The sequence below is a fragment of the Carettochelys insculpta genome, chromosome 8 (assembly GCF_033958435.1).
Source record: "Carettochelys insculpta isolate YL-2023 chromosome 8, ASM3395843v1, whole genome shotgun sequence".
NCBI lineage: Eukaryota > Metazoa > Chordata > Testudines > Carettochelyidae > Carettochelys > Carettochelys insculpta.
In genome coordinates this window covers 31,741,567-31,753,764 of record NC_134144.1, presented here as the reverse complement: position 1 = coordinate 31,753,764, position 12,198 = coordinate 31,741,567, and the positions used below count along the sequence as shown (strand labels likewise).

General features: G+C 44.6%; 1 protein-coding gene across 1 annotated transcript in view; it reads left to right on the top strand.

Moving 5' to 3' along the window:
• AGPS (alkylglycerone phosphate synthase) overlaps positions 1–12,198 on the top strand; it is a 131,021-nt gene that overhangs the window by 97,148 nt on the left and 21,675 nt on the right. Inside the window, exon 17 of the mRNA XM_075001377.1 lies at positions 1,007–1,096. Within this exon, the coding sequence (XP_074857478.1) occupies positions 1,007–1,096 (90 nt within the window). The remainder of the gene's footprint in view (positions 1–1,006; positions 1,097–12,198) is intronic.

The following is a 12,198-nucleotide window of genomic DNA, read 5'->3' as shown; positions in this document are numbered from 1 at the left end:
TAAAACAACTGTAATTTAGTTATTTTTCTCCCTTTTATAGAACAGGCTTTTACTTCTGTTGATTCAAATGAGTTTTTTCACTCCTGCTCACTTTCTACCTAGCTGCTTATTTCCATTATTGGCAATGGGATCTGTACCTTCCTTGAAAGACTCTGCCAGCCGCACTCCATAAATTGGTTGATAAAAGCAAAATTAAAATAATTTCAGGCATTCCCCACTCCAAAGCCAGATGTTTTCCAAATATAGCTCTAGAGAGAGCTTCCAAATTAAGCAATTGTTATAGTGTTTCTCTAGTTTGTGAGAGCCGAACTGCAGTGATTTAAAAAAAAAAAAAACTTCCAAATTATATTTCAAAATTTTGAATACACCTGGATCCGTCCCAGAGAAATGCAATAGTAAAATTAAAATAAATATTACTAGTCTGACTTAAAGTAGCTTAGTGACAAATTATTATGAGATTCTAGCTAGTAAATCTAATACACATTTTCAATATGTGGAAGAACTCCTTTTTCATCTCAGCCATGCACCATTGCAAAGGGAAGCAGAGTTGCACAGTGTACATGCTTTTGGATGTGCATCCTACCTTCTAATTTGAATTGTATTTTCTAAGCTGTGTCAAATACCTTTGTCCCACTTCAGAAGAAAATATCAAACATATTCACTGATAGGATAGTGCTCTATTTTATGCCTGCAGGGTGTGTGTGTGTGGGTGTGTCAGAAGTCACATGTGTGAACAAAATTATAAACTTGTCATCCAGTATATGCCCAGAAGAGTAATAGCACTATTTTTGAGGTCTGATGGGTATTTTTCTACGTTTTATTTAAATGAATCTAAACCTGATCTTCAATTATTAAAATGTATTGTTTTGAGCTAATGAGAGAAATTGTTGCAGCTGTATGAGCTTTAAACTTGAGGCATAAATGTAGTCAGAAAAAAATATTGTTAGTTGAAGAATGTGAGAATGCAGTATAGAAAAATGTTTTCAAACTATGTGTTCTGTTACAGGGTTATAGACCTCTGCAGGAATGTTAAGGAAAGAATAGTGAGAGAATGCAAAGAAAAAGGTGTTCAGTTTGCTCCCTTTTCCACTTGCAGGTGAGATGCACATCAGTTTGAAGTTTTCATAGTTCTGGAGTGTGTGTTTTAATAGCTGAAGTACATTTTACTACTACTACTTTTTACCAATAGTTCCACACAAATTTATTTAATTTACTATCAGCTTAGCTAAGCGGTGCAGTTTAAAGTGTGGCCACTAATGATCTTGCTCATGCTCTCTGTCTGACCTGTTCATATGAACAGCAGTAAAGACGCTTGAGTAAACGCATCGAGAATTTATAATGGAACTATTGCAAGAAATGAACTTAAATTGCATGAGAAAACAAATGTAAAGTAATTTCAGTGGATTTAAAACTCAAAATTGTAGCATGCTATGAAAATAGGTATTTAAAACTGAGAAACATTTTTTCTAAGGGGAAATGTTAACTCAAAGGATTTAAGTTTTCTCAAATGGTTTTAATGAATTGATGTAAAGCAAGTTATATTTTTAAAGTGCATAAACTGCAAATGATTCTGCTAATCAGAGGCTGCATTATATGCAAGTCGTTAATGTTGTGTCCTCTATAAAATGCTAGTAACCTGAGAATATCTAGGGGAAGCAATCTAATAGCCATATCAACCAAACATTTGTTTAACCATCTCTCTCTAGTCACCATGGACAATTTGTAACTGTTAATTCCCCAAGTAATGTGACACAGGAATGCTTTCATAGGCAGACCTGGTTTTCAACAATTATATTTTCAATGGAGCTAATTAAAATTCATTTTTCGGTGCAAATATTGTCTTCAGTAGGCTTCCCGGGGTACTAATATAAATTGCGCTGGCCTTCTGTTAGCACAGATTCAGCATGCAGCAGAATACAGCCAAGCCACAACTGATCCTTATACTGGGGTATTACAGCATTGAAGCGTGTACCCAGGGTGGCAGACTGGGGAAGCCCTCCATGAAGTGATCTCAAGCAGGTGTGCCATAAAATACAGAATAAGGCACCGTGGGCCAACAGTACCTAGGAGAAGGGAAACTCTGATGCCAACAGACCGAGCTCTCTAAGCCTTTAGGTGCATCAGTCTAGCAGACGGTAACTCTGGTGTCAAACCTGCACTCTCTCCCTGCAACATACATGTTGCAGTTCTTGTGCCTGTGCACTATGGTCGATGTGAGAAGAGAGAATGGGGTTGGAACTCACAAGCCAGCCTCACTTAAATCCTTTCATATGTGAAGGTCTCTCTCCTGATGCTAAAAATGTACCACTTGATGAAAGTCCAACAGCAATGGGCAAGTGATGTCAGATGCAGGTGGAGGATACCACTGGAAGCGTTTAGTCACAAACCTGCATGGAGGTGGCCCAGGTGTGATGGTTGTCTGTCTGCTGAACTGGGACAACAGCAGCTTCTGTATCCTGCCACGGTGTCAAATCAGCCCTCTTTAGGGACAGCTCTGCTTTCTTCAAAAGCAGAGGGGGAGAAAAAGCAATGCCTAAATGTAGCTTGTCTGGTTCAGTACTTTGTGAAACTGTTCAGGCCAGCGGTCAAGGCTTTTTAACAAACCCTAAACACAATGCTCTCTGTTGGCTAACAGCAACCAACTGGATATCCAAATTTTGCAGTCACAGGGCGAAATCAGCGACTAAACAAGCTGTGCTTTGCATCCTGGAACATACATATACTTATTGATGGCAATGATTGCCATGAACACAGGACAGCAATCATTGGTAGAGAACTTGCATGTTTTAAAATTGATGTTGCAACTTTAAGCAAAATGCACATTTCTGGTTCCAACCAGTTCAGAGATTGGAGCAGGCTATTCATATTACTGTGTGGGCCACCCTGAAGGTGAGCTAAGGTAGGAGTTGGCTTCATCATCAGGACATCACTCATCTCCCAGCTTGAATCCAAGACACATAATCAGCCCTCACCTTATAACCGCAAAGCTTAGACTGAGGTAGGAATGATCCCTTGTACTTGTTAGTACATATGCACCCCCTTGACTGCTGCAAATGATTAAAAGAAAGCTTTCTATACTAGCCTGAATTCAGCAATCTCTTCAGTACCTTTTAATCCAAGCTATATATACTCGGTGATTTTTTTAATGCTCAAGCTGATTAGGACTACACCATTTGGCCAAAGGTGCTTGGAAATCATGGTATTGGAGGTGAGAACTCAATGGCATTCTTCTTGAAACTTGTGCACAGCATGAGCTTGCTATTGCAAGCATGTTCTTCAACAGGCAAACAAATATAAAGCAACCTGGATACACTCTCCATCTAAGCATTGGCATATGATTAACTACTTCATCACAAAACAGATCTTTCTGATGATGACTTGCGCCGTGTGTGGCACTGGCTCCTGGACCATGCAGCAATGCCTCCTTAAACCTTTGTCCTCTAAAACATCCTCATTCTGTTGTATGCCAAAAAAGCTGGATGTACGTAAACTTGAAATACCTGTGACGCAAGTGCTGTTTCTACACAGTTTTGATGGTTCCCTAGTCATCAGTAATGAAGGTCCAGAATGGTCACCCGCTATTGAGAGTGACTGGATTAGCATCAAAGAAACAACTTTTACAGAACTGCTGTTGAGATCCTTGGTGTACGAAAATTCAGGAACAAGGACTGGTTTGTCACTAAGGACAGAGATGCCCGAGCTCCTCTTGTTAAGATGCATGTGACACACCTGCCTTGGATCAACAATGAAGAAAGTGGCAGGAAATCAGCATATATTTGAGCTTAAGCAGGAGGCACAAGTCAGATTATGGCAAATGAAAGGACTGGTGGAAATATCAAGCCGTTAGACTCCAACATGCAGCTGATTCGATGTGATTCTAAAGCATTCCATGATGGGCATTCTATATGGGCCACACGTTGCTGGCTCTACACCGGTGCACTTTGCTGATGGCCTCATGTTGATCACAGATATTGCCAAAAATCCTTGACTGCTGAGCTGAACAGTTTCACAAAGTACTGAACCAGACCTCAGTTTCAGATAGCAGCATTCTTGAAGAGATTCTTAAGTGAATTGATGATTTACAGCTGGTCATACCACCAAATGTTACTGAGATACAACAAGCTGTTAAACAGATGAAATCTGGAAAGGCACCTGGCCATGATGGAATTTCATCAGAAATTTATAAAGCTGCTGCTGACCAGCTGATGTACTGCCTCACCCATTTATTTAGCTCCATTTGGGAGAAGGAGCTAGTCCTCCAGGATTCCCGGATTGTACACATATACAAGGAAAAGGTGACTGTGTGTGCTGTGATGACAAGTGGAGCATCTCTCTGCTCTGTCTCTCTGGTAAGATCCTGGCTTGCATCCTTTGCAGCTGGCTTCTGCTACATGTGTTCAAAAACAACATTATTCCCAAAAGTCAGTGTGGATTTTGTGATGGTTGAGGCACTGCCAATATGATATTTACAGCCAGACAGATACAAGAAGAATGTAGAGAGTAACATCAGGACCTCTATGGGATTCTCATCTACTTGACCAAGGCGTTTGAGATGGTCAATGGAAATGGGCTCTGGAAAATACTGGGAGAAATCAGCTATCATAACATTGTTTGGTGTTTTCATGATTGCATGCTTGGTCACATCCTTAACAATGGAGAGACATTAGCACCTTTTTGAAATATCAAACGGAACAAAGCAAGGATGCGTCCTTGCTCCCCTCCTATTCAACATCTGCTTTTCGCTGATACTGTTAGTTGATATTAAGGACTACACACTGGGCACACCTATTCAGTTCTGAACAGATGGCGATGTTTTCAATCTCTGGAGACTTCAGGCTCACACTACAGTGGTTACTTCAACTATCCGTGACCTTCTGTTTGCTGATGACTGTGCATTGTTGGCTCATTCAGTGAAGGATGCACAGGAGCTTTTTGATTGCTTTGTTACTTCTGCTCATTGCTTTGGACTCACAGTGAGCCTCAAGACAGAAGTTGTGCCTCATCCTGTTATGGAAAGAGCCCAGCACTCCAGTGATCACTGCTGCTGGTGCCATCCTTAAGGCTGTTGACAGGTTCTGCTACCTTGGGAAGCATACTACTGTCCTCAGGCATAAACATGGATCATGATGTATCTGCTGAACTAGCAAAAGCCAGTTTTGCCTTTGGAAAATTGTCCAGACACCTATGGAATGACCATGATATTAATCTCCATACTAAGGTAGCAGTTTATCAGGCAGTTGTCTTGAATATCCTGCTGTGTGGCTTGGCATCATGGACAATATATTGCTGCCACGTTTTGAAACTGTCAGCTCCATTTGTGCTGTCTGAGGAAGATTGCCCACGTGAATTGGTGGGACAAAATTCCTAACATGGAGGTTCTTGAGCTGTGTGGTGTCGTGGGCATGGAAGCAATGTGTATGAACAAACAGTTTTGCGGGATTGGTCACGTTGTGAGGATGGATGATACACGGATACAAAAGATGGTCTTCTATGACTAGCTTGGTCATGGAAAGTACTCTATCAGTGCTCAGTATATATGCTATAAAGACATCTTAAAGGCAAACATGAAGTCACGCAGCATATCTCCCAATGATCTGGAAACTCCTAGTTCAGGACAGATTGTCCTGGTGGCAAACCACTGTACAGGCTCTTAATTGCTTTGAGGGACAGCGTGTCCAGGCACTACAGGAAAAGCATAGGATCTGAAAAGAATGTACAATGCCAGCACTTAGCAGTTTGTGACATCTGTAATCAGCTCTGCCAGTCAAGGATTGGTTTAGTCACTCGCTAACAGCACCATAGAAAATGAGTTATTCAAGTAGTGTCCCCATGGGTGCTCCACTCTGTGTGTTGGTACATCCTTGCACCAGTGCTCAGATTCTTCCATAGTTGTTTTCCCACGCCTCGCATGCGTGGAAGTGCCTCCTCACGCTCTCTGGCACATGCGTGGCACTGGCTCCTCAGTTTCTTTTCTGCTATACTTAGCTCCAGATGGAGCATTGAGAGTCTCTGCAAGAGAGTTCAAGTTTAGTTAGTTAGCTACTAGTTTCTTGTTCAGCTGTTCCCTAGTCCATGTCAGTTACCCTTTGTTCTCTGTTTTTACTTTTTTTTTCCCCCTTTTGGATCATTCTTGTTAGCCTTAGTTTAGAGATCTACATCACTACTGTGCTGGGCTGAATGAGCTTTAAGCGGTACATCACATGCCAAGGCACCATGCCCATTTCAGATGGCCACACATCTTCTATAAAGTGCCAGAGCTCGTAGGAACCACGCCAATAGGCTCAAGACTTCCTTATATGATGAGTCCATACAAACAGCAGCTCTGGACAAGCCAACTGCGCAGGACAAAGCTAAGGGTGAGGATTCTAAGCATCCCCCAGCATCTACAGAGTCTCCCACTAAGGTGCTGGGCTCTTTTCCTGCCCATTCCTGGCCTCCAGTGCTGTCTGTGCAGGCCACGCCAGAAGGAAAAACCACGTTGGGCTCCCTGTCACCACCTAAAAGGAGCACTCCGTGCCAAGACGCAAACATGATGTATCAACATACCGACAATTTCAGCAGCACTGCTAAGCCCACCAACGGCTAAGGCCAAACACACCAGGCCAATGACAGCATCTACCCTGCCTCCGGCGACAAAGTCTACCCATATGTGGCACAGTTCGTGCTCTCCAGAACCAGTGACAATGTGCAAGACTAGGGCCGACACATCTCCCTACTCCTGAGCGCAAGGGGATTCAAGACTGCACCGGCACAAGGACAGTGCCCCTGTGATGCCCTCTGTGTGGAAACGCTCTGGTGCTGACGTTGGCACCAACCAAACGAGCCCAGTATGACACTGCTTCATCAGTATCACTCATCGCCAAGGCCACGGGCTTCAGTGTGCCTTTTGCACCGGTTGGCATCATCCTTTGCCTCTGACATCGGGCCTCCTAAAGCAGGTGCACAGTCCAAAGGTGCCAGCATGTTTTCATCACAGCACTCCAGCCCAGTGCACCATTGGTAAGATGTCCCACCTGCTGTACCATCTACCATGCCATACGCTCCGCCACCACCCCCATGGTTTGCTTATCACAACTGGAGCAGCAGTGGCCTTCTTGGTACAGGGCATCGCAACACCCACACACTCGGTCAGCACTGTCGACCTTATCTGAATCGCAACCATCCATGGCACCGTTTCAACTGTCAGTGGATCCTGGCACTAAGGAACCATTTTCAAAAGGGGAAAAGGGCTCCCCCAAACATCCCTCCTTGTCCTCACCAGATGACACGGTGCTTACCTTGTCACACCCCACACACACCCCCCGTGATGAATGATGCAAAGTCCTTCCAAGACCTTTTTCGCCAGGTGGCCCAATTGCTGGACAAGGACATGCAAGAAGTACCGGTGAACCAATACCAGTTCTTGCATACAGTACAGTCCCCCATCATCCTCTAAGGTGGCATTCCCCATGGATGAAGCTATCATGGAACCATTCATGGGGCTGTGGCAAACCACAGTGCCCCTTGCCCTCCCACTCACAAACGAGCAGACAAAAAGTACTTTGTAGCATCCAAGGACGTTGAATTCTTGTTCACTCAGCCAACTCTTGGTGGTAGATATGGTTCAGAACAAAATGAAGTCATTCCATTCAACCTTATGAGACAAGGTCAGCAAGAAATGGGACATTATGGGCTGGAAGATCCATTCCTCTGGCACCTTCCTACTTCATGCAGCAAACTATACATCTATGCTGGTGGACTGCGATTTTTCAAAATTATTCCAAATTACAAGAACTGGTCCCAGTGCTGCCTGACCATCAGTGCCAAATGTTAACCAGCATTATCAAAGGAGGACATGCAATCACTAGTACAACCATGCAATCCTCCATGGATATTGCCAACATGGTGGCATGGGTCACTGTGCTGAAACACTCTGGTGCGACAGTGGTTATGCACCGCACATCGTGGCTCATTCCCTCAGGGTGCCCAAAGAGCTGCAACAGAAGGTTGAAAACGTACTGTTTGACTACCAGCATCTCTTTGTGGATGAAACCAATGATGTGCTTCCTTCAGTGAAGGACTCCTGAACCACATTACTCACCCTTGGGATGTACACACCCCTGGTCAGGCGAGCTCCCGACTCGCTCTACCAGCATCCTTGGGACCAGTTTCAGCAGTCCCATCAACAACCTCACTTTGAACAGCATTGGAAACATAGATCAGAGCACCAGTTCTCTGACAGACCACACCAGGGCCAGCAACTATCTGTGCCACATACTCAATCTTCCAAGTAGCAATTTGGAGGGTTTGGTGGAGAGTCTGATCCAGCATTCTCAACAGGGCATCACAGATACACAGCCATTTTGCCACCATCTCTGCCCTTTCCTGCAGCAGCTCTAACCAGCAAGTCGATGCATATTCTCACTGACAAAACCACCTGCATATACTACATCAACTGCCAAGGAGGAGTTCGTTCCCCATCTCTGAGCAGGGAAACCATAAGGCTGTGGACATGGTACATTTGGCACCAGGTCAATCCCGTGGCCACATACCTCCCCCGGAGTCCTCAATGTGAGGGCCAATTACTCTCAGCCACTCGTTCACTGACCATCATGAATGGGAGATCAACACAGTTGCCTTCAACCGAGTGTTCCAATTGTGGGGCCACCCTTGCTACCAGGACCAAGAGAAAATGCCATGGGTGCTGTTCCAGAGCAGGGCTTGGGAGGCACTCCCTCAGAGATGCCTTCACCATCATGTGGAACGTGCCTCTGCTGTACACATCCCCTCCCATTCCACTGATCCACAAAGTATTAGTCAAGGTCAGACAGGACCAAGCACTCCTCATCCTAGTAGCCCAGCTGAGCCCCAGACAAGCTTGATACCCTTATGTCTTTCAGATGTCAGTAGCAGCTCCTAATCCATTTCTTCCTCGCTGTGACCTTCTACCTTGGGACTTTGGCTGCACTTTTGCATCCCCTCAAGCCGCATCTCCATTTATGTCTCCTTCATGGTTCCAAAATGCCAAAACCATATGCTCTGAGGGAGTAAAGAGGGTTCTCATCAACAGTAGATGAGAAACTACACTCAAGTCTTAACCTTTATAAATGGTGGCAGTTTTATCACTGGATGGACACCCATCATTCAACACCTCCTTATACCGCTTCTTTGCCCATCATTTTAGACTACCTGCTACACCTGCGTGGGTAGGGCCTTAGCCTCAGCACTGTCTGGGTACATGCTGCAGCCCTAATGGCATTTCACCAGTCAGAAGATGGGTTTCGTTTCTGGCCCTCCTATCACCAAACACTACTTAATGAGCCTTCCAAACACATTTCCGTCAGTCTGCCCCCTCGTCCTAGTCTGTGGCCTCAACCATGTATTTCATTGCCTTATGAGGCCACTTTTCAAACCCTTAGCGACGTGCTCCTGGCTTCATCTGTCTCTGAAGGCCTCGTTCCTCATGGCGATCACTCATCCAGGCGCGTCGGGGAGCTTGCTGCCCTCATGGCTAAGCCTCCCTGCATGGCCTTTACCAAGGATAGGGTTACTCTGCAGCCTCATCCCAAGTTTCTCCCTAAGGTTCTCTCACTGTTCCACATTAATGAACCTATTCACTTACCAACAATTTTTTTCCAAAGCTGCATTCCAAGTCCGTACACACGGCATGGCATGCATTAGGTGTCCGCCAGGTGTTGGCCTTCCACATGGACCGTATGAAGCTGTGGTGCAAATCTCCCAGGCTTTTCCTATCCTTCGAGGAGTGGTCCAAAGGCCAGCATCCTTTTGAATTTGGTATATCTGTTGTAAATAGTTGAAATAATTATTACCTGTGTTGGGTATTATCTCCACATCAGTTTAGTGTGTCCCCATTGGCTTTACTTCCCTTTTAACTAGACAAAGCTGGTCTGCATCTGGTAGTTCAGTGTTAACAAAGATCCTCAGTTCTGTTTCTGTTCATAATTTTTCCTATCTGATTTATAAGTTTAGAATGTACTTTTTTATTATCCTACAGTCCATCCAGAGTTAAGATGCTGAAGTCCATTTTCCTCTGCTGCTGTTGAGCTGCTGTCGGTCTCATAGTCCTATCCTTTAACTGCCTTTCCATTGCCTAACATTCAAGGTGTTCATAATAATCGCTAGCGATAAGTGCGTCCTAACTTAAGGAAAAGCTTTGTTGATGTGCTCAGTTCCCACCTACGTCTTTCTCATTTTCTCCTCATCTGGCTAAACTTTTCTCCAAGCATCATTACCCTACTTTTCCATGGCTGCCTTAATGCTTGGAGCAGTATGCCTCTTGTAGGATACCATTTTCTATTTCTTCATGCAGATCCTTCCATAATGCAATCCTTTTGAAAAGCATCTACAGCAATACCCAATCGGACACTTGGTTTTACATCTGTTGTACCCCTTGGAGTAAGTTTTATTTTCATACAATGAACATACAATTTAAAACTTAATGAAATAAACAAAATCCCTTTCCCCACCGCTCCCCTGTTAATTGGATAAATATTAAAGTCTGTGGAAATGTTTTGTCTGTTCCACTCCCCATCAATCTGTCAGGAGGAATGGCTGCAGATTATGGATGCATGGGAACAAATGGGATGTCTTCTGCTTGGGGTTTGGGAGGCTGAGCACAAACTGGGTTACAGTGACCGGAGGAGGCTCTGCCCCTTGTGCTGAGGGAGTTCCTCTGCAAGGGGTTTCAGCAGAACATGTGCTTGGTATTGAGTATTCTCCTCTCTGACATGGAGGGGATTCATGGCCTGAGCAGCACACTGGATATCAACTGAAGGAAGAGAAATGTGGGAAGGAAGGGTGCATACCCTGCAAGAGGAATAGCAGAGGGCAGGCTCGGAAAGCATTCCCACGCCAGTTGCACTGGGTGAGTGCACGATGTCATTCTCTCTTTGCATGCCTCCATTGTTGTGTTGTCTGCCCATTTGCAGGAGTGGTTCCTCTTGCTGAAGAGCCCAGTCCTTCCAGGCCCTAAGGAAGTCCAGCTGATCTTGATTTCTTCTGTCTGTGACGACAAGCAGATCCTCTGAGGTCCTTTAGCATCTTCTTCTTTTGTCACTTTAGTGCTCCTCATGGCTGCATGGTTTCTCTGCCCTCCTGACAAGTCAAACACAAGACTGGCATAATATTTCATTTCTTCTTTGAAGACCTAAGAAATCTCTTCACTCCCACCCATGCATAAAGTAACTATTCTGTTGAAGGCTTTAATAGGATCTTTCTAGCAATTTAGGAAAGTTTACTCTCCTTAGACTGCATTTCCTGCCCATGAGGTGGGAACTGAGAATAAATATGGCAAGATACTTTCATTGCTTGTATTAAAATGTTGTAATGTGTGCAATGCCTCAGTTGACCATCTGGGGTAGAATTCAGTTCCTTTAGAGGTAATTGTTACCAGTCACCTTTTTCTTTTTCAAATGCTTGCCATTGTTTGGAGAACAGTTTTGTTTAGTTACCAGTATGGAAAAGAAAAGTTGCTTTCTAGCACTGTGCAGGGCACCTCTCCACCAATATCAGAAAGAAGTTTCTGCTAATAGTCACCCTGACACACATTGGTGAGTGCTAGGGTTTGGTTCACTGAAGATGGACCAACCACATTTGATCAGCTGTTCAAAGAATCAGATTATTTTGCTACACAAAGGATTTACTAAATTTTGATCACACTGCAGGCTTCAGGCATGTGTTACTGGACCAAGAGGAGTGATAGTCCGGAGGAGAGTGAGGGTGTATTGTAACTCATCAGACTTAGTTTCTGGTTTCTTCTGTGGCCTATGTCCTCTGTGGGCCTGGGGATGGGAGGGGTTCTGCAGCTGTCTGCTGAGTAGAGGTGCATCCTGTGAGGTTCCCACTGCTTCCTGGTCCTGTCCTTCATCAGTGTCCTGATGCATAATATGGTTGGCAGCGCTCCTGACTGAATTCTGGCTCAGTACTTGCAGCCCTGGAAAGCGCACAGTCCAGCTCTTCAAAGCAAGAGTATATGATGGATCTGCTCCCCAGGCAAATGTCCGAACCCTTAGCTCTAATACAGGAGCCTGAGGTCCTCCGTGCACTCCTGGCAGTGGAATGGAGTCCAGTGAACACCTCCCTTCTTCAGCCTCCGTGACACCTCTGACTAGAGGTGAATTTTCCTGTGGGTGCTTGTGAAGTCATGGAGGACAGTGTATTCCAAACACACATTGTTTAGCACCCACTTGTGCTCTAAAG